General features: G+C 51.8%; 4 protein-coding genes and 1 non-coding gene across 5 annotated transcripts; 1 reads left to right on the top strand and 4 right to left on the bottom strand.

Annotated features, from left to right (window-relative positions):
- Positions 1 to 232: 232 nt before the first annotated feature.
- On the bottom strand, positions 233 to 348 carry NCU15652. Its single transcript, XR_897868.1, has one exon. It is a non-coding gene; the product is annotated as a 5S ribosomal RNA (ribosomal RNA).
- Positions 349 to 4,130: 3,782 nt separating this feature from the next.
- Positions 4,131 to 12,490, top strand: NCU08535 (acetyl-CoA carboxylase). Its single transcript, XM_957924.3, has 4 exons — positions 4,131 to 4,647; positions 4,995 to 5,356; positions 5,420 to 5,685; positions 5,748 to 12,490. Exons 2-4 carry the CDS (start codon positions 5,195 to 5,197, stop codon positions 12,145 to 12,147), a joined length of 6,828 nt encoding a protein of 2,275 aa, XP_963017.1. The 5' UTR covers positions 4,131 to 4,647; positions 4,995 to 5,194; the 3' UTR covers positions 12,148 to 12,490.
- Positions 12,491 to 14,836: 2,346 nt separating this feature from the next.
- Positions 14,837 to 16,669, bottom strand: NCU08534 (hypothetical protein; the record flags this gene model as incomplete). Its single annotated transcript, XM_957923.1, has 3 exons — positions 14,837 to 15,627; positions 15,821 to 16,163; positions 16,259 to 16,669. 3 exons carry the CDS (start codon positions 16,667 to 16,669, stop codon positions 14,837 to 14,839), a joined length of 1,545 nt encoding a protein of 514 aa, XP_963016.1.
- A 1,340-nt stretch (positions 16,670 to 18,009) lies between these two features.
- NCU08533 (hypothetical protein) lies at positions 18,010 to 18,633 on the bottom strand (the record flags this gene model as incomplete). Its single annotated transcript, XM_957922.1, has 2 exons — positions 18,010 to 18,071; positions 18,207 to 18,633. The coding sequence occupies 2 exons, from the start codon at positions 18,631 to 18,633 to the stop codon at positions 18,010 to 18,012; spliced, it is 489 nt and encodes a 162-aa protein (XP_963015.1).
- A 4,471-nt stretch (positions 18,634 to 23,104) lies between these two features.
- Positions 23,105 to 25,711, bottom strand: NCU08532 (hypothetical protein; the record flags this gene model as incomplete). The annotated part of the gene is made up of 2 exons (XM_957921.1): positions 23,105 to 25,207; positions 25,391 to 25,711. 2 exons carry the CDS (start codon positions 25,709 to 25,711, stop codon positions 23,105 to 23,107), a joined length of 2,424 nt encoding a protein of 807 aa, XP_963014.1.
- Positions 25,712 to 26,941: the final 1,230 nt, after the last annotated feature.

A 26,941-nucleotide genomic window follows, 5' to 3' on the forward strand; every position in this document is an offset into this window, starting at 1 on the left:
CGTTATTGTTAATTGTAACAAAAAGATGTCAAGGTAAGAAATGGCGATAGGAAGACCGAAGTGTAGCTCTTTCTCTTTCCCGTATATATACCTGTCAAACGGTGTATAAATAAGATACGCCCTTAACATAAGAACTGCGGACATAACGCAGGCACTTGATAGTGCGCTAATAGAGGGCGACAGAAATGATTGTAAAACAATTAAAGACAAACCCAGGAGGGAAAAGCAAAAAAACATACAACACCAGGGATTCGCTGGTCGTCACCGACCCAACTACTAGTCTGGCCCTCACTGGCTTATCTATGGGAGAGCGGACGGGATCCCGAGTTTTCCAGTGGATATGGTCGTATGTGCTTTTACCATTTGATTGAGCCACCTATGTATGTCGTTGGACTGGATTATACAAGACGAAACAGTGTTTTGCTTGGTTGAGTAGGTGTTGGCGTTGGATAAACCTCGTCGTAAATGCTTTACGATCGCAGTTTAGGGGACTACAGATTGTACAGAATGTTTTCGACTATGATATGGGTCCATAAAGTCGGAGACAACTAGGAGAGAAAAGTCGACGCCCAAGATCGTCACTGCGACTGTGCCTGTATAATGATTGACATGAAGCAAGGAGGCCTCGCAGGAGAGTGATGATATGAGTGAGCGGTACCTGGACAGCGCCCTTTGCTAGTAACTCCTGAAGAGCAACATTTGTCGTCGTGTACCATAATGATTCCCTGACAGAAGATAGAAGAACCCCCGTATCAAAAACTACAGTGTCGGTAGAGAGCGATAACTGAAGTACACTACATACCAGCGCTTGTCACATGCCACGAGCCACGAGCCACGAGCCACAACGACCAGCAGCACTAGGTAGTGTATGTGTACGCACGCACGCTTTTACGGCTTTGTCACCTTCAATCAATCGCCGCTCGTCATTGTGACATTTCTCTTTTAGTCCGAGACAGACGACTGCACATCATTCGACGAAGTTTTACATACATACCTCTACTTTTGCGTAGGGCTGAACTAACCACACTCTCACCGTGATTCTGTCCATTCATCATCCCCCGCGCGCGTGCGTGTTGCACATTCAACGGCAGCATGTGAAAGTCCCGGGAGCGCGGTATGTACGGTAGTTGGTAGGGCTGGCTGGCTGGCTGGACCAGAAGAGAAACAGAAAAAAAAAAATCGTACGATTTTGATGTCAAGGTGAGAGGCGCAAAGTGGGTCACGACAAACCTAAAAATCCGGGGGACCAGGGGATGGACGACACGACATCATCCAAAGTCGGGACGGGCCTTGTTAGCCTCTGTGCGTGGGAAAGAAGATCTGGAATATAATTTTTTTTAGAGACGTTTGATATTTAAAGCTGTTGATGGATGATGGCTGTTTTCTGTCTCTTTGTTTGTGATAAAGATGGATGCTGAGGTCGTGGAGAGTCATGACGGCAAATCCCTCTACAGTACTCCCTGTGTACGATGGGAGTGAACGGTACGAACATGCAAGGGATCACGGGGCGGCCCGACATGGGGGGTCTCCCCATCCACATTCTGCTGGGCTCTTTTGCTGGGCGCACCAGTCTCAAAAAGCCGCCGATGTGGTTGTCGCACGGATATTGTTATCTCGTTCGAAAGTATGTGGCCAAAGGTTGGTCTGTTGAGGGAATTCGGCAAGTACCGAACCAAAGCCGTGAGGTCAATATCAAGCTCGTGGAAAAGACCGTTCGTCTCTTCCTCGGATTCCGCGGGCCTTGAACAACGTCCCCAGGTCCAGGAAACTGTTGGCGAATCTGCACGTCCGGGAGCCCCCCCCCCCCTGGGGCATCCATTTTCTGGCCTGTGGTACCTTGATGCGCACGGATCACCCATCAGAAAGCATGAAGCTGCGCATCGATTAAAAACACTGCCCCCTTTTGCGGAGGAGGCGCCTATGGCTGTGGGGGTGCAATATAGTGAGTTGTCAATACCCTCATTTTGGCGAGTCAGAACCATTTCGATAGCAAGGAAAAAACTCGATCTCTCTGCCGTCAACAAAAGAAGCGAATGTGCGCTCGGGCCAAAGGGTTGATTTCAAGGCAGCAAAAGCAGACTTGTTAGGGCCATGTAAGGGTGCCGTTCCCGCGGACGCGGACAACATGTTGGGGATCTGCGGGGCCCGGCGCCCGCACTAACATTTTCGTTTGCTGCTGTGCCGATCCCCTGAAAAGGCGCTGAACCTCGCCAGCCGAACACAATCCTTGGTCGTCCCGTTCAACCCCTCAGTGGGTGAAGATATTTTGGTTGTTTTCAAGGCGAGGCTCGTTCAATTGTTCCATGTTCAACCCTCCGTCTCACGCGGGGAGGTTCGGCCTTGTCGGGGGGTTTCCGCACAAGGTTTTTGCGAACCCAACAAATCTTAGGGGTACGTACCGAAGATCTCATCGTAATTTTCATACATGCCGTTACCGTGTGACCCACCCGACGCCACTTCGCTTTGGGGTGGAGGTGCACCCCGAGTCCCTGACAGCCCGGAATGAGATGGACTAAGCACGTACCCTATGTAACCACTTTCGGTGACTTTTCATCATCGGACATTGACTTTTGCGCGCCGTATGTACGAGACTAAACCGATGTCTGTTAGCTTCATTGAGAGGACGGCCATATCATTCAGTCAGCCGCCAATGTTCGTTTTGGAAGCCTGTCATCGCCAGTGTTGTCCTTGTGTTGGCCTCTTCAAACCATTCATTGTCTTGCCATTCTCCCCACGTTCCACCGGGGTATTGACCGGAGGTTACATGCGCCCATGTCGCACTAGACGTCAGCTTTCGGTCGGCCGGTCTTTTGAACGCCGGAGCCCCACGGACAAGCTAATGACAACATGGGAAGTTAAGGTCCATGATCCCCATGATTCGGTTGTTGTGTTGTGCTGGATCCGTGTTTAAATTGCGATGTGGGCTGGAGGTTGGGTGTGGAAGACTGCAAGCGTTGTGACGGACATCATCTGAGCTGCGGTATGGCGTAAGACAAGAAACAGGCGGGCCATCATGCTGATTTGAACGAAGATGGAAGTCAATGGAAGGGCAAGAGCAGAAGGGCGTCTAATAAGGTGAAAAAGAGAAACAGAGCGGCTACAGATGTCATGACTACAGCAACTCTGAATCACGTCCGTCTGCGGCGTGAAAATGACTGCATCCGGACTTTGGGCCGTGCTTCGTGAGACAAGACCATCGGTCAGTACAGTACGTAGCGGGGGATTCCCGGGTCAGTCCGAGCAGCAACATCAATGTCTTTTGTCTATCAAAGTAGTGTAGACGTCAAGAAGAATCAAATCAATTCGCTGCTATATGAGAACTTGTGGACACAACAAAAAGCTGTAAGAACGACTCGAGGTCGTGTGTATTCGGCGTACGAAGCTGACGATTGGCAAAGGTGTGGTTGGGCAGTCGCCTCGGTTCCTGACATTGTGATTGGAGCAGTGGGCCTTCCCCAACGATCCCGTTCGGGTGAGAATCGACGTCCGTGATTGGGTGATTGCTGACAGTTCTCAATTGGAACCCACCTTCGGCATCGCTTTGGCTAAATCTACCCCTCCCTCCCTTTCCGCCTTTTTTTTGGGCGAACCGGCTTGGCACTTGCCCCTGGCTTCTCCAATTGACGAACTGAACCCCAAAGGTTCCCAAACCTTGCCGAATCTGAAGGGCGAATCCCACCTTGATGCCATCCACCGCCTTGGATAGGCAGGCGGGAGCAAATGGCAAGATTGGCCTCGATAGCGATACCATTTGGCGGGGTTGAAATGTCGCAGTGGGGGACATGGACATCAGAGCAGCAACGACTCAACTCCAGGAGAGCAGAAAGATGAAAGCAAGAAGGAAGAGATGGGGGGTATCAAGTAGGTATTTATGCATTATCGAAAGAGAACGGACTGACTTGAGTTGTCCGAGTTCATCCCGTTTCGCTCTCGGTCCTTGTATTGTTTTGGAGTTGAGGTTGAGTGTGGGCGCAAGTGGAAGAAGTACATGTGGTGTACCTGTACCCAATTGCCCCACTTGTGGCTGCGATTTTCCCATCAAACCCGCAAAGTTGGTGTCTCGAAGTCGCCCATTTGGAAAGTTCGGACGCAATACCGCGGCATTACAACGAATCTTTCACGGCCGTCTGCTCGCTCTTGCCCCTCCAGCTTCAAGTATCAAAAGGTTCCTGTCGCCCTCTTCCGGTCGCCTCCTTCCAGGTTGCTTCGTCCCTTCACTCCTCCTCGCTCCCTCTGGTCCTGTGGTCTGGTCTTGCCGTCCTCGTCCAATTTAGCTTCAGGAATTTCGTCGTCCCTCCACGTCGTCTTCCTCTCCTCCTTCCTCCCACTCTTCTCTCTCTACCTTAAGGTACCAAGACCTTTTTGACCAAGGCAATCGCGTGCGGCAAATCCTCCCTCCTCCAGCCAGCACCACTCCATCCATCTTGGTTTGCTCCGTCAAGATCTTCACTTTTCTTGCTGCACCTTCTCCTTCTTGCTCAGCCTCTTGCTAAGCAGCCTCGACTCGATTGTTTATTGTTGACGTCGACATTGATCGAGCAATCGCACGACACACACTTTCCCCTTACATCCCTGCAGAGATACCCCGTGCGGCTTCTGTCGTAATTTTCCACCCACTTTCCAACTTCTCCACGACAACTTGACTCGGTGAGTGTTCCTCTCTGCGTTCACTGCACCTGCAGGCAGCTCCCTTCACTCCCCCTCCCAGAGCACCGCACCGGCCCATTAGCACAGCCAGCATGTTCCCAGTCCCCTCCTGCTTGTGCCTGGACTGGACACAACTCGACTCGCTCTACACCCAATTCCCCGATACCCAACAAACCAAAGCTGATGCGACCACCGCATCCACCACCCTGCCACTCCAGTCTCTTTCCACTACAGTACCATAACCCTTAATTACCACCAGCTGCCCCGCCTCACGACATTCTGCCACACCACATCTTTGCTTTGCCGACGAGGAGCTGGAAACTGACAGCATCATTCTTTTTTTGCAGGCGATTTGTTAGCTGAGCCGAGCTGAATAACCGAAACACTCCACTGACCGATAACTTGAATTCGGCTGTTTCGGGAAATAGGTATACATCGACCGAGTGTAACATTGAAAGCGGCTTCCTCCTCCCCGCCTTCGATCCACGACGACGACGACGACGACTCCTCCGACTCGACAAAACAACACCACATATTTACAGACAAGATGGCGGACACAACAGCGAGCGACGCCGTCGTCCAGGCTTCGTATGCCGCCAAGCACAACCTGGCCCCCCATTTCATTGGCGGCAACAGGCTTGAGAATGCCCCTCCCTCCAAGGTCAAGGACTTTGTGGCCTCCCACGATGGTCACACTGTCATCACCAACGTACGTTTCCTCGCTCTCCCGGCAGTCCAACGCACATTCCGCTAACATTTGCTTGTTTTCCAGGTCCTTATTGCCAACAACGGTATTGCTGCCGTCAAGGAGATTCGCTCAGTAAGGAAATGGGCTTACGAAACATTCGGCGACGAGCGCGCCATCAAGTTCACCGTTATGGCCACCCCCGAAGATCTGCAGGCCAACGCCGACTACATCAGGATGGCCGATCACTATGTTGAAGTCCCCGGCGGCACAAATAACCACAACTATGCCAACGTCGAGCTGATCGTGGATATTGCCGAGCGTATGGATGTCCACGCCGTGTGGGCTGGTTGGTGCGTAGACAAGAGTCCTGCCTCTGGGGTTGATGGTATGAAAATACTGACTGTTCGAATAGGGGTCACGCCTCCGAAAACCCCAAGCTCCCCGAGTCCCTTGCGGCTTCCCCCAAGAAGATTGTCTTCATTGGTCCTCCGGGTTCTGCCATGCGCTCCCTTGGTGACAAGATTTCCTCGACAATTGTTGCCCAGCACGCCGACGTTCCCTGTATCCCTTGGTCTGGTACCGGTGTTAGCGAGGTCAAGGTCGACGACAATGGCATTGTTACGGTTCCCGATGACGTTTACCTCAAGGGCTGCGTCAGCTCGTGGCAGGAGGGTCTGGAAAAGGCCAGGGAAATTGGTTTCCCAGTAATGATCAAGGCCTCCGAAGGTGGTGGTGGCAAGGGTATCCGCAAGGTCCTCAACGAGGACAACTTCGAGTCGCTCTACAACGCTGCCGCTAGCGAAATTCCCGGCTCACCCATTTTTATCATGAAGCTCGCCGACAGCGCCAGGCATTTGGAGGTTCAGCTTCTTGCTGATCAGTACGGCAACAACATCTCCCTTTTCGGCAGAGATTGCTCGGTCCAGCGCAGACATCAAAAGATTATCGAAGAGGCCCCCGTCACCATCGCCAAGCCCATGACCTTCAAGGCCATGGAGGAGGCTGCTGTCCGTCTTGGTCGTCTCGTCGGTTACGTCTCGGCCGGTACCGTCGAGTACCTCTACTCCCACGCCGATGACAAGTTCTACTTCCTCGAGTTGAACCCCCGTCTGCAGGTCGAGCATCCTACCACTGAAATGGTCAGTGGTGTCAACCTTCCGGCTGCTCAGCTCCAGGTTGCCATGGGTATTCCCCTCCACCGCATCCGCGACATCAGACTGCTCTACGGCGTCGACCCCAGGACTGCCAGCGAGATCGACTTCGAGTTCAAGAACCCCGAGTCCGAGAAGACCCAGCGCAGGCCTACCCCCAAGGGCCACACCACTGCCTGCCGTATCACCTCCGAGGATCCCGGTGAGGGTTTCAAGCCATCCAACGGTGTGTTGCACGATCTCAACTTCCGTTCGAGCTCCAACGTCTGGGGTTACTTCTCCGTCGGTTCTGCCGGTGGTATTCACAGTTTCTCCGACTCGCAGTTCGGTCACATCTTTGCCTATGGCGAGAACCGTGCCGCCTCCCGAAAGCACATGGTCGTTGCCCTCAAGGAATTGAGCATCCGCGGTGACTTCCGTACCACCGTCGAGTACCTCATCAAGCTTTTGGAGACTGAGGCCTTCGAGGAGAACACCATCACTACCGGCTGGCTCGATGAGCTTATTTCCAAGAAGCTCACTGCTGAGCGTCCCGACCCCATTCTGGCCGTTGTTTGCGGTGCCGTCACCAAGGCCCACATTGCGAGCGAAGGCTGCATGACCGAGTACCGTGCTGGCCTTGAGAAGGGTCAGGTCCCCTCCAAGGACATCCTCAAGACTGTCTTCCCCGTCGACTTTATCTACGAGGGTTACCGCTACAAGTTCACCGTCACCAGGTCGAGCGCCGATAGCTACCATCTCTTCATCAACGGCTCCAAGTGCACTGTCGGCGTTCGTGCTCTGAGCGATGGTGGACTCCTCATCCTTCTCAACGGCCGCAGTCACAACGTTTACTGGAAGGAAGAGGTCGCTGCTACCCGCATGTCGGTCGATAGCAAGACCTGTCTGCTGGAGCAGGAGAACGATCCCACCCAGTTGCGCACCCCCTCTCCCGGTAAGCTCGTCAAGTACACCGTCGAGAACGGCGAACACGTCAGCGCCGGCCAGACCTTCGCTGAGGTCGAGGTCATGAAGATGTACATGCCTCTCATTGCCCAGGAGGATGGTATCGTCCAGCTTATCAAGCAGCCCGGCGCTACTCTCGAGGCCGGTGACATTCTTGGTATCCTCGCTCTCGATGATCCCAGCCGTGTCAAGCAGGCCCAGCCTTTCCTCGGCCAGCTTCCCGAGTTTGGTGCCCCTGTTGTTGTCGGCAGCAAGCCCGCTCAGAGATTCCGCCTTCTCTATGACACTCTTCAGAACATCCTCATGGGCTACGACAACCAGATCATCATGCAGCAGACCCTGAAGGATCTGATTGAAGTTCTTCGTGACCCCAAGCTCCCTTACAGCGAGTTCACCGCTCAATTCTCAGCCCTTCATGCCCGTATGCCTCAGAAGCTCGACGCCCAACTTACTCAGGTCCTCGAAAAGGCCTCTTCGCGTTCGGCCGAGTTCCCTGCCCGCAATCTCGGCAAGGTCTTCCAGAAGTTCCTGGACGAGAACGTTGCCTCCAAGGTTGACGCTGAGCTGCTGAAGACCACCTTGGCCCCTCTCACCACCGTCATCGACCAGTACTCTGAGGGCCAGAAGGTCCATGAGCTCAATGTCATTCGCGATCTTCTTACTTCTTACGTCGAGGTCGAGCGTCTCTTTTCTGGCCGTCGTCTGCAGGACGAGGAGGTTATTCTCAAGCTGCGTGATGAGAACAAGGAGGACATCAAGAAGGTCACCCAGACTGTTCTCTCTCACAGCAGGGTTGCGGCCAAGAACTCGCTCATTCTCGCGATTCTGGACGAGTACCGCCCCAACAAGCCCAACGTTGGCAACGTCAGCAAGTACCTTCGTCCCGTCCTTCGCAAGCTTGCCGAGCTCGAGTCTCGTCAGACTGCCAAGGTTTCCCTCAAGGCTCGTGAGATCTTGATCCAGTGCGCTTTGCCCTCTCTCGAGGAGAGAACCGCTCAGATGGAGCACATTCTTCGCTCCTCTGTCGTCGAGTCTCGCTACGGTGAGACTGGCTGGGATCACCGTGAGCCTAGCTTGGACATCATCAAGGAGGTTGTGGACTCCAAGTACACTGTCTTTGATGTCCTGACCCTTTTCTTTGCCCACGAGGATCCTTGGGTGTCCCTCGCTGCCCTTGAGGTCTATGTGCGCCGCGCCTACCGCGCTTACGTTTTGAAGAAGATTGAGTACCACACCGATGAGACCGAGACTCCTTCCTTCTTGTCCTGGGATTTCTCTCTGCGCAAGCTTGGCCACTCCGAGTTCGGCCTGCCCATCCAGTCCGCTGCCCCCTCCACCCCGGGTACACCTGTGGACAGCACCTTCAAGCGCATCAGCTCTATCAGCGATATGTCCTACCTTTCCCACAAGACTCAGGATGAGCCTACCCGCAAGGGTGTGATCATTCCCTGCAAGTTCTTGGATGATGCGGATGAGCTCCTCAGTAGGGCTCTTGAGAAGCTCCCCGTGCTCGGAGCCCGCAAGAGAAACAGCGTGATTCCCGATCTCAACGAGAAGCGCAGACCTCCTCTTCAGCGCCTGGAGACCTTCGACGAGCTCTCCGCTGTCGTCAACGTTGCCGTCCGTGATGCCGAGGGTCGCAGCGACGAGGAGATTCTTAAGGAGATTCTTCCTCTTGTGCACCAACACAGGGAGGACCTGTTTGCCCGCCGGGTCCGCCGCATCACATTCGTCTGTGGTCGCAACGATGGCTCCTACCCTGGCTACTTCACTTTCCGTGGCCCTGAGTACGTTGAGGACGATAGCATCCGTCACAGCGAGCCTGCTCTTGCGTTCCAGCTCGAGCTCGGACGTCTGTCCAAGTTCAAGATCAAGCCTGTCTTCACCGAGAACAAGAACATTCATGTGTACGAGGCGATTGGCAAGGGTGTCGAGACCGACAAGCGCTACTTCACTCGCGCTGTCATTCGTCCTGGCCGTCTGAGGGACGAGATTCCTACTGCCGAATACCTCATCTCGGAGGCCGATCGCGTCATCAACGACATTTTCGATGCTCTTGAGATTATCGGCAATAACAATTCCGATCTCAACCACATGTTCCTGAACTTCACTCCGGTCTTCCAGCTTCAGCCCGAGGAAGTTGAGCACTCCCTCCAGGGCTTCCTTGACCGCTTCGGCCCTCGTGGCTGGCGCCTCCGTGTTGCCCAGGTTGAGATTCGCATCATCTGCACTGACCCTGCTACTGGCATGCCCTACCCGTTGCGTGTTATCATCACCAACACCTCCGGCTATGTCATCCAGGTCGAGCTCTACGCCGAGCGCAAGTCGGAGAAGGGCGAGTGGGTGTTCCACTCCATCGGTGGCACCACCAAGATCGGCTCCATGCACTTGCTGCCGGTCAACACGCCGTACCCCACCAAGAACTGGCTCCAGCCTAAGCGTTACAAGGCTCACCTCATGGGCACCCAGTACGTCTATGACTTCCCTGAGCTCTTCCGCCAGGCTATCCAGAACAGCTGGGTCAAGGCTGTCCGGATGGACTCGTCTCTTGCCGACAAGCAGCCCCCTGTTGGCGAGTGCATTGAGTTCAGCGAGCTCGTGCTTGATGACCACGACAACTTGATCGAGGTCTCGCGTGAGCCTGGCACCAACACTTGCGGCATGGTTGGATGGCTCATCCGTGCGAGAACCCCCGAGTACCCCAACGGTCGCAAGTTCGTTGTCGTCGCCAACGACATCACCTTCAACATCGGCTCGTTCGGTCCCAAGGAGGACAACTTCTTCTTCAAGTGCACTGAGCTTGCCCGTAAGCTGGGTATTCCTCGCATCTACCTGTCCGCCAACTCGGGTGCCCGCTTGGGTCTCGCTACCGAGCTTATGCCTCACTTCAGCGTTGCCTGGAACGACCCCAGCAAGCCCGAGGCTGGCTTCAAGTACCTCTACCTCGACGATGCGGGCAAGAAGCGCTTTGAGAACACTGTCATCACCGAGGAGATTACCGAAGGAGACGAGAAGCGCCACAAGATTGTCACGATCGTTGGTGCTGAGGATGGTCTCGGTGTTGAGTGCTTGCGTGGCTCTGGTCTCATTGCCGGTGCCACCAGCAGGGCCTACAACGATATCTTTACCTGCACGCTCGTCACCTGCCGCTCCGTTGGTATTGGTGCTTACCTTGTCCGTCTTGGTCAGCGTGCTGTTCAGATTGAGGGCCAGCCCATCATTCTCACTGGTGCCCCTGCCCTCAACAACGTCTTGGGTCGCCAGGTCTACACCTCCAACCTGCAGCTTGGTGGTACCCAGATCATGTACCGCAACGGTGTCTCCCATTTGACCGCCAACGATGACTTTGCTGGTGTCTCCAAGATCGTCGAGTGGATGTCGTTTGTTCCTGACAAGCGCAATAACCCTGTGCCTATCAGCGTCAGTGTCGACACTTGGGATCGTGACGTTGTCTACACCCCGCCTCAGAAGCAGCCTTACGACGTCAGGTGGATGATCGGTGGCAAGGAGGACGAGAACGGCTACCAGCCTGGTCTCTTCGACAAGGACTCCTTCGTCGAGACTCTTGGTGGATGGGCCAGGACTGTCGTCGTTGGTCGCGCTCGCCTTGGCGGTATCCCCATGGGTGTCATCGCTGTCGAGACCCGCTCTGTTGAGAACATCACTCCTGCCGATCCCGCCAACCCTGACTCGATCGAGCAGGTGGCCAACGAGGCTGGTGGTGTCTGGTACCCCAACTCCGCCTTCAAGACCGCCCAGGCCATTAACGACTTCAACAATGGCGAGCAGCTTCCGCTCATGATCCTTGCCAACTGGCGTGGTTTCTCTGGTGGTCAGCGCGACATGTACAACGAGGTTCTCAAGTACGGTTCTTTCATCGTCGACGCCCTCGTCAAGTTCGAGCAGCCTGTCTTCATCTACATTCCTCCCTTCGGCGAGCTTCGTGGTGGCTCGTGGGTCGTCGTCGATCCCACCATCAACCCTGTCGCCATGGAGATGTATGCTGATGTGGATGCTCGCGGTGGTGTTTTGGAGCCTGAGGGTATCATTGGTATCAAGTACCGCAAGGACAAGCAGCTTGAGACTATGGCCCGCCTTGACCCCGTCTATGCCGACCTCAAGAGGCAGAGCGCCGATGCCAGCCTCCCCAAGGAGGAGTCTGATGCGATCAAGCAGAAGATGACTGAGCGCGAGCAGCAGCTTCTGCCCGTTTATGCTCAGATCAGCGTGCAGTTCGCTGATCTCCACGATCGCGCTGGTCGCATGAAGGCCAAGGGTGTCATTCGCGAGGTTCTTGAGTGGCAGAACGCCCGCCGCTTCTTCTACTGGCGTGTGCGCAGAAGACTCAACGAGGAGTACATTCTCCGTCGCATCATCTCGGCTACTACTCCTGGCGGTGCCCCAAGCAAGGCTCTCACTGCCAGCTCGACCAAGGAGCGCGCTCGCCACCTCCAGCTTCTCCAGGCCTGGAGCGGCATTGAGAAGTTCGACACCGCCGACCGCGAGGTTGCCGTCTGGTACGAGGAGAACCGCCACCTGGTCCAGACTAAGATCGATGCCCTCAAGGCCGAGGCGATCACCACGGAGATGCGCGACCTCATCCGCGCTGCCTCCAAGGGCTCTGATGACGCTGCCTGGAAGGGTGTCCGTGATATCCTGAGCGTTATGCCGGTTGAGGAGAGAGAGAAGGTCGTCAAGTACCTTACTACTCTCTAAGTTCGTCTGAGGGTGGAAGAAGTTGGGAGGTTGAGAGACGGTGGAGATGGCATTTTTTGAGGCATGGTCGGAGTTGTGGTGGAGACGTATTTTAAGTTTTTATTTCATGATCACTGTTATGGGTTCTTTCTTCTTATCGAGCGGCTATAAAAGGAGTTATGAGAATACAAATATGGTAGATGGCACGGTGGATTGAGCGTTGGAGGGCGCTCAAACCTACCTGGTATCCCATTTGGGCGAACAAGCGAATGGAATAGGACGGCAATAGTCATTATTATTTGCATATCGGTAGTTCTGTAGTTGTTGCTAGCAACATGAATCGATTAACCAACTTTGGATCTTGCTTTGTCGTGATGTTAGCCGATGCAGAGATGTCGAGCGCTCCGATGTTGGATGGATCGGTCCGCTCCAGCACAACAGGCTTAGTCTGGCTGGTGCAAGCTCCCAATCGGCTGCTTTGCATTTACGTTACCGTACTAACGGATTGTCGATAAATACCCCACGAATTGAGTTAAGGCCGCATCTTATTCCTGGGCGCCATGTTCTGGATTGTACTTCACGTTTCCAACTCATCGACGACAAGTCATTGGTACCTATTGGAACTTGGTTCCGCTTAACGAGGGGTTTTCGTGCGTAGCTGAAATAAATAGGTCGATATATTGAGCTGGGGTCATTTTCGTACAGCATGTGCTACTGTCAGCGTCCTTGTCGTTGAGGGTTCTGCTTGTGTTCAACAAAGGGATTTGACCACTTCCCTATCTTCGTAGCCTTACCAGTTTTCCTGCAAAGTTCGACCTGTACTTGCTACGCTGACAACTATAGCAACAGTTGACCTTATTCAGATACCCTATAGAGTTCTTGTGAGATAGTGGTGGTGAGGGTTCTCGTCAGTTTCATATATTATGTATTGTTGTTATCTTACAATGATGATAGATATAAGCAAGATAGAAAACAAGACATTGAAGCACGTTAGATATCTATTTGTATAACCGGACAAAGAAAATCTGATCCGGAGAAAAGGTCCGGCTTATGATCTAGACCGGGAACTTTTGATAAAACCCGGAGAAAAATCAAGACCTCAACCCAGTCCTGGCAGTCAAAATCCAGCGTCAGCGTCAGTCGATTGAAGACATACTTATAAGGTATTGGAGAGAATTAAATTGTTCACTTTGACTTTTGAAGTACCTAGCTTTGCTACCCAGAGGTAATAACTATAAGAAGACCGCGGAGAACTCTACCTAACTTTGTTGTTGAATTCTTGACTTGAGAGGTATCGTTGACATGTAGAAATAGTGAGACTAGAGGTAGTATCAAAACGGTCGAGGAATAACGATTTCAGGTCATTTACAAACGGTCTCATCACTCAATGACGCATAGATTCAAAATGTCTACTCTATTTAAAGAATGTGCCTTGCAGGAAACCTCAAGAAAGAAGCAATATGTCTTAGACACTCATCCTTATCTTTACTTCCACTTGTGTACTACTTTTTCACACGTTCTATATACTGTTCTGTTCGTCTTTAAACGCTGTACATACACACTCCTATTAATTCACTCTCAGTCTGTCAAGTTACATACTATTCTTAACTGTCAAGCAGACAGCGACTTTGACCACTTTTACTTTTTCTCCCAAGAACGCGTTCTGGAATTCCACTCCATTTGTCCATTAACACACACCTCCCAACATCTGTCTTCCTTCTTGTTGCCGGATCATTACAGCACCACCTAGCGACAAAAGTCACATCTGCCAGACCGAACAGTCTTGTACCCCCAACCAAACAAAGGAATCCACGTCCTCCCAACAACAACTTGTTACCTTAGTGCGGTACCTAGGTTGTTGACATTAACCCCAAATGTCTCACTCCATAACACTCTACTCCCCAGCTAGAGCAGAGCTCAACTTCCTCCTCCATTCTCACGCCTCCCAAAAGAAGAAAGTCAAGATCATCGAAACACCACGTACCTCTATCAATTCATCCCGCCACCGACATGGAGAAATGTCATCACTTTCCGTCGAACGATACCGCTGCGAAGGTATAATCATCCACCACCCGACAACAACAAAAGACGACGACAAAACACACGATGCACTGCTTGAGCAGGTTCAAGTTCCGAGGGAATCAAATTTCCTTCCGCTCGTTCGGCCGCTCACGCCTTATTACCCACGACGCGAGGAGGGAGAACAGCAGCAGCAGCAGCAGGATGGAAAAAAGAAGAAGGGAGTTCGTTGGACGGATCCTTTGGAAGGACCGGCTACAGGGAAGGGATATCCGGTGGTGGTACGCGTGAGGTCGGTGCTTAAGAAGACAAATGCGGTGCATGTGGTGGGCGGGAACATGAAGAGCAGGAAGTGGTGGTACTTGAGGTGAAGGGCAGCAAAAGAAGGAAGGTCCAGTCAGTCGAATGGGTGAACATGTGATGTGACCTTTCATTGTGTGATGATATGGTACAAACCATCTGGTGTTCCTAGGACTGCCTAGGAATGTCCTGAAGTTAGAGTTGTCGTGGAGTCGAGGGTTTCCCTGAGACGTCTTACTTCTTCATGTTATGTGCAGTAAGTTCCATACTTCCACTTGGTACTACCACCCCCTTCCTAAAAAAAAGAACTTAACCTCGCTGACCACTAATAACAGCGGAATACCTAGGTAGGGCTGCATCTATCAGGTAGCTAGCTACACTCCAGTCCTCATTACGGCACCCCGCTTCCTCTTCTCCTCCTCTCCCTTTCCGCGTAGGGCCATATTCCCCCTCTTGGTTCAACTTCACAGGGCTCCGGGTGAGCATCCTCGCTCCTCCATTCCAAGAGAGGAATCACCCCCTTGATCCTCCTATGCAAGATATTCCAGTTCCGGACCGCTTGCTCCGGGAAAGGACGCCAGTAAACAGGTAGTAAATGGAACTTTCCGAACTCTTGACCGAGGCGACTGTACAAGCGCTCGCTGTCAAAAAGATCAAGATTGCAATACAATTCCTTGGCTGCCTTGCAGTCCGCCAGCTCCAACCACTCGCTTGACGCGCGGCGGTAACGAATGACATGAAAGAGCAGCGAAGTGGAATCATCGCCGTTTAGGTCCTTGAACCGACGCTTGTCGATGGGTTTGCCCGTGTTGAATGGGGGGAAGCGGAAGCTGATATCGAGCTTTTGAAGTTTGGGCATGTTGAGCATGCCGTGGGACATTGCGACCATCAAGTTGTTGAAGTCAGGGGTTGAAGAGCGCAGGAAATCGTTGATGCGCCACACTACTCGTAACATGTTCGGGTTTATGTACCATGTTCCGTTGTAGGTCCAGTTTGTTGTTTCGATATGGAGGTTTTCCAAACGAGACCAGTAGGGCTGTTGTTGTTCAATGCCGGGTGCTGCTTGTGCCTTGCGGTTTATGAAGAGATCGGGGGTCACTGTGAATATACCGATGATTTGTAGGGAAACCAGCTGTTGTGACAACGTGCGGATTGCTACGTTGAGGGGTTCTTCACGTTCACCTTCAGGTAGGGTTAGAGGTGTCTTTAGGAACGCTCGCAGAGCAATCGACTCGTAGTTGAAAGGCCCGATCCAAAGCGAAAGGGATGATAGGTTCTTGAACGCCTCGCCATGAAGAGCTTCACAAATGCCTGGTACAGGTAGATCTTTGCGTCAGTAACAGTACCCTTTCAACCGTGAATCACTTCCACATACCTGTACGATGTTTTGTCCTTTGCTGGCCTTCGTCCAGGAACTCAAGGAGTTCCCAAACAACGTCATCGACTGTTGGGAATTTGGTCAAGATGTCCGACATCCATACCGGTGGAACCTCTGTTGGCTCCAGGAAGACATGCTTGCGTGGCCTTGTCAACCTTAGGTTTATATCCTCGTCATGTGTGATCTGTAAATGTGTCACACCCGGGCACGTCGGCAGATTATTGATATCCGACGACGCTCCCCAATTTCCTCTCTCCGCTCCCAACAGCGGGCGTAAGTTGACGATGCTGATTTGTAGAAACAACGGTGCCTTGGCCATTGAAGAAGCAAGGGAACTCGGCTAAAGTAGAGGTATCAGTATGGTATGTGTTGGAACTAAACATGGAACCTTCGAAACCAGAAGAAAATGAAACTCATCAGCTTCCTTTCACTTACCCGAATGAGGTTGACAAGTCGGAGGATGCTCCCAATCTTCGAAATAACTCCTCGGTCGCTAACAACTGGAAAGAGTGTATGTGTGGCTCTATCAAGGCAGTCGAGGTTGATATTGCATTTGATGTAGCGAACAGAGTCACGGCGATGGGGGTTGCGGGCCATAATTTGTCTCAACTTGAGCTCATCACTCGGTGACCGAATTTTGACCAGTGTGAAGATCTTCTTCTCGATGGCACGTTGCCACGAAAGTGAAATGGTGGCATAAGCTGCCGCGCTCAATGAGTCGTGTTGCCTCCATGTTGCTTCCTGCTGTCTTGCGTTGAGAGTTGCGATGTTGTCCCACGCTGTGAAAAGAACTGGGAAGAGATGGCGGGCAAGCCGGTCGATGACCTCTTGGGGGAGTTTATCCATGGTTGTAAAGATGGTAACGTTTGATCGCGGTAGCGAGGAGGATTAACAGAGCTGCGAATTAGTTTTAAGAGACGGAAGAAACTTATGCCAAAATCTTGACTTGAGGTTAGGAGGATAATGGTAAAGTGACAGATGCGAGTAGCCTGTACGAAGAGAAGGTAGATAGGCACTCCGAGACGAAAGCGGGATTGCGCTAGGACCGGGCAGACGACAGGAACAGGGAGCAGGATAGGTCTATTGGGTCAAAGAGACGGACCTGGCGCACCGAGTCTTCCGTTGCACGGCTGGGTCAGCGGTTGAGTCATGGCTTTGGGGGAATCGGCACAGGATACCTACCTAGATAATAGCTTGCCGCTGTTGAGTAATTAGAATAGAAGATATCGCTCATTCTTATGGTGGCGACTGGCGGGGAAAGAACTGAAGGAGGGGAGATTTTCTGCAAGTCCTGTATATATAGAGAAAAGGAAGGACCGGCGCCGTGGATGCCTGCCGAACGAAAGAAGAATATGGTAGGTACCTAGGTAGGTAAGAAAGTCGTGCTCATCTTGTGACGTGGACTGCCTCGGGCAGCGCATGTAGCTAGAGAAATCTCGGTGAGAAAAGGAAGTTTAGGTAGGTATCTTCATGTGATGAATGACTGAGTGGAACTTTCCGAGCCTTTCAATTCGTATACTCTATTTGATTGTGATCTGAATTGGCAAGTTGTGATGATGCCGTTGCCATCACTGTACTCTTTGCTCGGTGAAAGCGGGCCAAGAGCTCAATGGAAGTCTGCGTTACTTCACTATCAGATATCCATGGAATTTTGCCGCCATCCTGATAAGTCAACATCTCATTCCGCAATGAGAAATCATTTTGAACCAACCACGAATTTTGGTTCCGAAACAGGAAAGTAGACGTACCACTTGCACTGACAGGCCATGAAGTTGACCACCACAGCGCAAACGGCACAGCCTCTATTATTCCTATCCTGTCTGCGTATGAGAAGGACTCAAGAACTAGGACGACACAAAATACGTCCGCATCGTCGTAGTCCTAGTATAAAGGTAGTCCGTAGCCGTACCAGCCGGCCTTATTCCAACCCAAAAATCCTCCAGATCCCATAAAATTCAGTGTACCTAAGCCAACCCATAGAATTTCCAACTTTGCCTCTCGGTAGTTATTCGTAGCAAGTCCATTGAAAACACCGTATGACGCCTTGAAGAACTCCCCGAATCCTGACCCAGCACCGTACGACAGATAGTGCGGTGTAGATTGGCTTCTCGTTCAGGCTTTTTCCAGCCTTCCAGCCTTCCAGCAACAGGGAGAGGCAAAGGTCTAATCCGATAAACCCAAAGACTCTAGTTCGCACCAAAAACCCCGGCATCCTTAAGCTTGTCGATTATCCGTTGTTCACCGGGAGCTTCAACACAAAAGATCTAGTCAGCAACTAATCAACTAGTTTAGAGACACTGTCCCCTCAGCCCACCCAATAATTTTCTAAGGGGGCAGTAGGCCATCTCTCTATGCGATACCAGAAGATAGGCAGGGAACTCACAACGTCTCATATCCCCCGCCACCTCGCCCACCGTAAACTCCCTCGACCAAAGCTGCGCCAAATTGGTCAAGTCAATCTTGTCCTCATTGATTGAAATGCCGACCTTGTAATTACCCTCCTTGGGAAACTTGGCGTTGTGAAAGAGAAAAAAGGCATATGGTGCCCCGTGCCTATCTTCCTCCCCAGGGAGAGCCACACCGGTGACGGCCAGGCCCTGGCCTGTTTGGACTGGGTATACGGTCCTGTCTGCCAAAGGCTTGGCGTCCGGGTTTCCGAGGCAGAGCAAGGCGTGAAGGTCCTCTGGGAGTAGCGTGGGAGGTAAGGGCCCGTATCGGACGACGGCGAGGATGTTGATATTTTGCTCAGTCAGAATGAACTCGGGAGGTTGGACGACAAAGGAAGCTCCGCCGGAGGTTGAGGTGGACATCGTGAGACGGTGGTGGTGGTTTGGAGCAATGTAACGCTGATGGTGAGTTTACCTCGAGTCAGTTGAATGTCTTGTTGATCGATTTGAGTGAAGCTCATGCGGTGAGATGATTCTACTGAGGATGGTGATGGTAGTGTCAAGAGTCTGATTCCACCTCTTGATTTATACTTTGACAGCCGTGAGAGACGTCGGTGAAGGTGGATAATCTCATCACGCCAACACCAAGTTGGTCCATGGTGATAACAAAGGGAGATGGTGGGAAATTGACATTGGTAGTGGATGGGTGTAATACCTTGCTTGATACTGAAGCCAACATCCTTTCTACTCGATCGTTTGGTCCGGGTTGGATCCGATGATAGAGTCCTCTTTGTCTGATGATGATGAGGCTGATAGGGGTTCAAGTCTGGGCTTGATAGAGGCAGGGCCGAGCGGTTAGATGAATCCGGTTGGTGACTGGATGCTGAAAGTTCAGACTGATCAAGGAGTGAGTAAAGCTAGTGTGAGTTCGATGTTCGCGATAGTAAAAGCAGAGCTGTCCGGGGACATGTCATCGGCCGGGGGGTCTTCATCAAAATATTTGTAAGCTTCCATTGGAACTTTTATTCTTCTCAAGCCACTTGAAATAATGGAGACTCAGGCCTTTCTCATCATACTTGAAGCCGGGACTCGTTCCGTGTAGTATCATAGCAGGCTCATGGGATCCCATGCACTGATCTGGTAGAGACTGCCTTCTTGACCCACATTAAGGCGAATGAGATATCCGAAAGCACCAGAAGGGATGGAATTTGATCACAGTTCACCCTACCCAATGTGTTGTTTGATCCGGATTCAGGTATGTCTTTCGGATAGCAGGTTTGAGGGTCTCTGTACGCCAGGAATACGTAGCCGTTCAGCAGGACCAGAGGGCCGCCGGCTATCTTCATCGGAAAAATAATCCAACAGTACCTATCATTGGCCTTTGCGAGCTCCCTGATATGGACTTGTCTCATCCAAGTTGGTTCCCCTTGGCGTCATCTTTATCCGGGCTCGGGTCGTTAGTCCCCGCGCCTCATAATGAATTTCAAAGGCTGGCGTCAAGGTCGAATTCCGATCCGCATCACCATGGAAAATGTTGGGCCTGATCGTCAGCAGGGGCTCTTTCTGGGGAGTCTCGGACCAAGATCCGGTTGTGTGTTAGCAAGTCTCACCTGTTCGCTGCTAGACAGAAAGCAACGTGACAGATCGTTTGTGGCGCTCGGTTATGACGCAGGGACCAATGAGGTCCGAAATGAACACTCCAAGTTGGCAGCCCTCACCAATGCCACGCCTTTCATGAGAGGCAGAAGACCATTATGAACCTGCATGTCTTTGACGTTCGAGACGTTTTCGTGGCAGTCTTCTGCCAACAGCATGAAACGGATATGCTGAGACCTGAGGCCATCGCCAACCCCATTTGTTTGGCGTTGGGATTCAGGGTAGAGCTTACTTGCGGTAATCATGACACCTTTCACCCAGCTCCTTGGCTTTCCGCGACGTAAGGTCTCTGCCCAGCCAGAAAATGTCGCAAGGAGCCGCAGGACATGCAATGCTAAGATAGCTGTGATGTCAACGTCGGATCTGCTTGAGATGCGCCCTGCCGGAACTCGCAGCCCTTGCGTTTCATGTCCAGGGTTGGCGAGAACTAATAGTGAGGCGGATATGGCAGCGTTGTAGTAGAACTTTGGGATGTCGTTTACCAGTTGACGGGAATTGCGTTCCGGAATCTGATTCGATGAGGATGAGTGGCCATTGCGATGCACGACTTCTCGATGTCACGAGCTAATCATGTGCGTTCGCGCCACAACACCGGCAATGCAAGCAAGATACCCGATCTTGGTTCCCGAGTTTCGGGATGGGGGGCAGAATCGATCCAGATCCATGGCGCTAACACGTCAGATCGCAGTGTGACGCAAGCTTGAAAAGGCCCTCTCGGGCTCCCACCCTATGTCCTTGGAGGAATCAAAATCCTACTCCGATTCTTCGCTTGACTTCAGATACTTGTCGAGGGTCTTTGATCGCGAGGCCCGGGAACAAGGGGAACACTGGACATTTAAATCGAGGATTGCCAGACTTTGTTTACTTGATGGAAATCGAGGCCAGGGGTTTAATTGCCTTTCAGCGCACCCCCTGTCGATTACTCTGAATCCCCCTGTACTTATATTAGGTACATCCCTCGATGACTAATCGCTCGAACGGCCACAAACAAATGTGTCGGCGTAGAGAACATTCAAATTGCCAAGGTAATGGAAGTTCTCTCACATGCCATCGAATCTGAAGCGGCTGAGATTTGGGGTCTTTCCGATCGTTCGTCATAGTCAGGTGTTACCTGTTCGCATCGTGGTCGCATCATCGTCTCACGAAACTGTAGAGACATGTTGAAGGCATCTTCTCCGGTCCAACCACGGCAATAAAGTCTTCTCCAGTCCGAAATTCTTTGGAAGGAGAACATCCAAGTTCCTGACTCTCTCGGCCACTGTGGCTATGTTTCGAGCTCGTTATCCTTCTGAAGGCCGCTTCCACAGGATGATCGACTTGAGAATCGAAAGTCTCCATCAACCTTTCCCGGGCCGTCAACACCCATACCTCCCTTTGGTAAACCCATGTCTGGTTCAGCTAGCAAACACTAGGGAGACCGGGACCGCTTGGGTCCGTGGATATACGGAGAAAAAATCACACAGAAAAAGAAAAGAAGAGGAACCTAGAAACGCCCAGTGCCAAGTTTCATCGGCATGTAAATGAAGGAAATAAAGGCCGAGAACCCCATAGCAGCATTGCCATCATTTGGCAGCTTGCCTAATGGGATTCTGATCGTGTGAGACATGGAATCCCATGTGGTGATAGAGTTGGACCCCGAGAGGTGTGCCACTTGGCCTGGCCCATATCCGAAAGTCCGGATCGTCGGTCTTCATGACTGTGGATCTATGTCTCGGTCGGTTGAGCTGTCAAGCCGACATAGCGTGGTTTCCTTCCCAGTAGAGTGGACTCCCGATCATGTGAGTAGTATGTCGTTGAGGGTGCTCGTCGTGTGGCACGTCGCGCTGTCGTCAGGTGGTGAGGTTGTGGTACTATTCGCGGACTAGGAGTTAGTTGAAAGCGACATTTCATTGCAGATCCAATTGTTTGATACTTAGCAGCGTGAAGTAGTGATGATACATGCCGTGATTGTCGGCGATGGACAAAGTGGCTGGCGCGGAAGAGTGTGTCGTGGAGACACAAGGTTGTAGGGATATAATTTCAGTCAAGTGGAAGAGCAGCCTCGGCAACCGCGTACGGTCGGGGGAAGAGGAAAATAGGCAAAAACGAAGCTGTTGACTTGCCAGATTGAGGTGGACGGGATGGACGTGGGTGGTAGGTTCACACTAACTCAGTAGAGGTAAGTAACTGAAGTGCCCCGCCAGAGAAGACAAAGGCGGGCATGACGTGCTGCACTGAAAGATGCAATTGAAGGGCAAGGACGCTCATCGAGAAGCACAGCAGGAGCAGACCCCTCTAGTTGCAGAGATACACCATAAGCAGAAGGTACGTTTCGTCCAGCCTGGGTACGTACCTCTAGGCATCTCCCCACTGATTACCTAGAGCTGGTTGATAAGTCGAAAGATGGGACCGGACTCCCAGCAATTCAGTGGGCTTGTGGTCAAGCGGCGTGATGCGTCGCTAAACCCCAGCATCGGGGCTGTTAGTTAACCTTGAAAAATGGCATTCCTCTCGAAAGCCCGGGGGCAGCTGTCCCCTGGCCTAAGAGTATCTGGGGGGTTTTCTGACAGCTAGTGTTGACAGCTGGCGTCTTCCGGCTACGCAAATAAGGCTCTACTACTCCTTTCCAGTTGTCTTCACGTCCTGTGTTCGATTCACACCCACTCTTCTTTTTTTCTGCATTTGAGATGGGTTGCTTCATTCATCCTCCTGGCCACGTCATGAGAGAACCGACGAGAGGGGGGGGGGGGGGGGGGACAACTCATAAGCAGCGGATTTATGCAATGAAAGATAAAGGTGAATAACGTGAAGCAGTACGAGACGAGATTTACTCGTTCCTTGAGTGTCATTTCACTGTCTAAACCTCATCACAAGAACAAGCCGCCACCCGTGGGCTCGTTTAGTTGCTGCTTCACTTTATGATAAACACCGTTCCTTCCTTACGCTAGAGTAACATGCAAGCGGCACAGCGAGGTCACAAAACCACATACGGATGGGCACCTGCCTCAAATATCTAGAATGCTGCGTGTAGTGGGGCCGCAGTGGCATTGCCTCCTTCCCAGATTCCCGTCCGCCTACATGTCTCCCCGCCACCCGTTGAAGGGAATATGCAGTGTACCTGATTTTCCACTTGTCCTCCCCCGAAACTTTACAACTTTCTTCCGCTTCAACTCCTTTTCCCCTTCTGAGTCAAGACAACAGCTAATTTGTGGCATACCAGACTAGTTCTCGCCATCCCCTTGGTACCTTTCACCCAAATTCACCTCGCCCGGATACATTTCGCACACATACAGTACGACGGATGCGCCAAAATCGACCCGTCATCGCAGCCTAGATGCCGACGAATATCCTCCCACAAAACGGATTGTTCAATCGAGTCGAGCTCAGCCTTCATCGAATCAATCGAAGGGTTAGAAACGGTGCCCTCGGTTGGCTCGTACTCTACCACCATCGAGCCGTTAGAAACGATGGAATGTATACTCTCGAGCGAATCGCATTCTACCACCATTGATCCGATCGAAACGTTGGAAAGCGTGCTGTCAGTCGAATCGTGCTCTACTACCATCGAGCCGACTGGGGTGATGGAAAGCCTGCTGTCGGCCGGATCACACTCTACCGCCATCGAGTCAATCGAAGGATTGGAGACCTTGCTATCCGTCGGATCGCAGTTCACCGCCATCGAACTGATCGAATCGTTGGAACCCATCTGTTCGGTAGGATCACATTCTACCGTCATCGAGCCGATGGAGGGGTTGAAAGACGTGTTTCCGGGAGCAGGATCGATAGGAGGCGTGGACGACTTGTTATTCTCACTCGATGAACAAGTGGCATATGGGGTTCGCTGAGGCTTAGTCTCCCTCACGGGATCTGGCTTGGATGCTTCAGGCTTGGTTGGCTTGGACGGTAGTGGCTTGGGCTGTAGTGGCTCTTGCTTGGACAAGATCACTGGCGGCTCCCCTCCGCCTTCTGCCTGGGTAGAAAAACCGGGAGTCTTATTCGACCTTGCGGGAGCTGTGCGGCAGGATTGAGTCTGTTGGTGCCCCTCTTTCTTCCCAATCTGTGAAGTCTCCATTTCGTCGTCTCGCTTGGACGCAGATGGCTTCTTGTTTGAGTCTTGATGGACAGGGACGGTATTTGCGCTTTTCGGGGTTGCTGTGCCCGAGCGACGAATCGGAGGTGGCCTTTCACTGTCGTTCTTCTCACTTGTTGACCGCTCTTCTTTCATGTCTTGACTAGTGGGTGACAGCTTCTTCTCGGAGTTTTCCGTGTTAACGGCGTGGCTACTGTCCTCCTGATTTGCTGGAAGCTGAGAGCAGCACTTCAAGGCTATGGCTGGCGGTTCATCAACTGGCGTACTGGCTTTGGCCTTGCCATCTGTCGGCGGCTGAGGCTGAGGCGTTCCAGGAGGAGGACGAAACGTTGATGACTTTGGCTTCGACATGAGTAGGCTCGGCCTGTGCTGGGACTCGAGAGCTTTTGGTCCGACAGGTTGGGGCTGCTGTTGAAGACCGGGCGCAGAGGTATTGGTCTTAACGGCTTTTTGGACTTCTGGCCGTTGGTTTACGCACTTTGCGGTCGCTTGGTTCTGTGCCGGTTTTTCCGTGACTCCCAGGGTATCTTTCTGGCAGTTCTGGGGCAGTTTCTTCTCTACAGGAGACTCAGAGAGTGCGGATCGAACACCTTCCTTCTTCGTTTTTGTCTCGTTGGACCGAGATTCATAAAACTTGACGAGTTCTGAAACGCCCCGTGATCTATATACCTTGGGCTTCTCGTCCAACTTCTCGTCATTGCCAGAGACTCCCTCGTGATGATGGCTGGCGCCTAAGTGGAGACCGCGGCTGGCTGGTTGTGGCCTAGAACTCATGCGAACTCTCACCTCCATCTCGCTTTTCCCATGTTCGTACTCAATCAGCGTTCTTCCTTGGATGTTTTCAATCTCCACCTTGACTTTTTCCTTACCGCTCCTCTGTTTCTTCTTTTCTTTCTCCACCTTCTTGAGGTCATCTTCAATGCTATCTTTGTCTTCGAGCCACTTTCTTATTTCGAGTCTTCTCTCTTTCCTGGCCTGCCTCTCCTGCTCGAATCTCTCCGCCTCGAGCCTTTTTTCTCTCTTAATATTCTTTTCTTTGAGCCTCTCCTGCTTCAGCATTTCCTGTTGAAGCTTCTCTTGTTTCAGCCTCTCCTTCTCGCGCTTGTTCTCCTCTGCCTTCTCCATGTCGACATTCCGCTCAATTTTAGCCTTCTCACGCGCGCTATCACCTTCCTCCGCCCACTCCAACGTCCTTCGTCTTAAGTCCTTGACTTTCTCCAGCTTGTCAGTAGAGCCACCGCTACCCATCTCCATACCAATGATCTTCGTCACCTGCAGAAGCATAACCAGCTCCTGCCTCTCGAGCCCAGAACTTGCTGTCTTCGACTCGTGACAGCGAAAGACATACTCAGCCGGCACTCTCCCCGCTTGAACGGGTAGACTCCATCGCAGTTTGTTCTTGTATCTCTAATACGAGAGAACAACGTTGGTGGATCTCGTTGTATCTTGTTGAACGCCGTCTCCGCGGAAGACATTGGCGGCATACTTGTCGTAGTACTCACGACACTTGGGACAGAAGCCGTATTCGACCTCGTGAAGAAGGGTCAGTGGGGGACGACATGTTGAGCGGAGCGGGTGAGCCTTGTTGGTGACGGGCTTTAAGGACTTAAGACACCAGGTTATGAAGGCGTCTTTAACTTTGCTTCCTGTGTCGATGGCGGTAGGCCATGGATTGGGGCGGGTTTTCTTGAGACTGGAAGCGGTAACGTCGCAGGGGATTTCGCGCTTCGTGACGTGGCCGCAGACGGAGTGTAGTTGGCAGAGTTGGTGGCACATTGTGTTGGGGTTTTGATGATGGGATCTATATGTAGGTAAGCTAGGTAATAGGTTAACGCACGGTTTGACATGGGGCGAAGAAGGATACTGCTTACAAGAAGCTGTGGGCCAAGTGTTGTTGTTACAATGTAGATAGGTAGGTGAACTCTTTTGCGAGATGACCACAATCGAATGTTGTTGTTTGATGTGATAAGCTTTGCGTTATGATTGTGGTTATGATGATTTCGGAAGAGGAAAACGATTTCATGTCTGGCAGAAAGTAGCCCGCGGGATATACCACATCAACAGTCGCCTGTTTGTGGATTCTGGTTGTTGTGTTGATTCCATGGTCGCTGATATTCAGGTTGGTGTTATTGCTTGTCTATACTATGAACAACTATGATGTTCGTGGCGTTGTGCTCAGGCAGCCTGGTTCCAGAGTACCTAGCATATTGTTCAGGTGACAGATCGGCTCTTGTTTGAGAAACTTCTGAACAGTGAGACTGGAATACTGGTCGGGCTGACCGGGACCATGAATAGGGCCCAAAGTTCGACAGTTTTTTATCAATGAAGAATACAATCTCTGTAGTTCTATATAGTATATTGAGAAAAGGATTCGATTCTTCGCCCGTATAATGTAGGTGCCCAGCGGAACAAGAGACACCGTCCGGGGACCCCGGCATGTATTTCTGCAGCTCATCTCGACATGGCAAGTTGTTGAAAACCTACAACTGCAACGTAGAGGTAGTTAGCGAAGGTCGGTCTTTAAGGGAGGTCATGAGGTGAGCTGATATATCAAGTGCAAATACTGGTAAGGGTATGGAAGTTGTGGTCCCAAACACGGAGCGACCGCGTTGCCAAGACGGCACCGGCCCGCGCGGTCTTGCCATCGGTCTTCTTCCGGATTTCCCTTTTAACGGTCATGACTTTGCCTGTTTCCTCTTCGGCAACAAATTGGCTTTGGATGCCAGAAAACGCGCAACGAATCATTTGCGAAGAGTAATACCAGTCAGGTTATTAAGGGTGCCTTATTTTCACAACATGGTTCACGGAAGATACAATAGACCGGACCAATCTTGTTTTCAGTCCCGCGAAAGGCCGGAGATTTTTCTGGCTTATTTTGTTGATAAAGGTAAAATAGCTATCCGCTAATGAAAGTTCCCAGGTGAACCAGGCGTGGTCAAGATACAACAAATTAGGTTGGATCAGTCTAATATTCATAACATTCTTCAGAAATTTCCGTGGCATAAG

Source organism: Neurospora crassa, linkage group III (assembly GCF_000182925.2).
Source record: "Neurospora crassa OR74A linkage group III, whole genome shotgun sequence".
NCBI classification, from domain to species: domain Eukaryota; kingdom Fungi; phylum Ascomycota; class Sordariomycetes; order Sordariales; family Sordariaceae; genus Neurospora; species Neurospora crassa.

Excerpts from the sequence above, each read along its gene's own strand:
- NCU08535 (XM_957924.3), top strand. The coding sequence starts at position 5,195 with ATGGCGGACACAACAGCGAGCGACGCCGTCGTCCAGGCTTCGTATGCC. Across the intron at positions 5,357-5,419 it reads GTCACACTGTCATCACCAAC|GTCCTTATTGCCAACAACGG; the intron begins GTACGTTTCCTC and ends CTTGTTTTCCAG. Across the intron at positions 5,686-5,747 it reads CACGCCGTGTGGGCTGGTTG|GGGTCACGCCTCCGAAAACC; the intron begins GTGCGTAGACAA and ends CTGTTCGAATAG.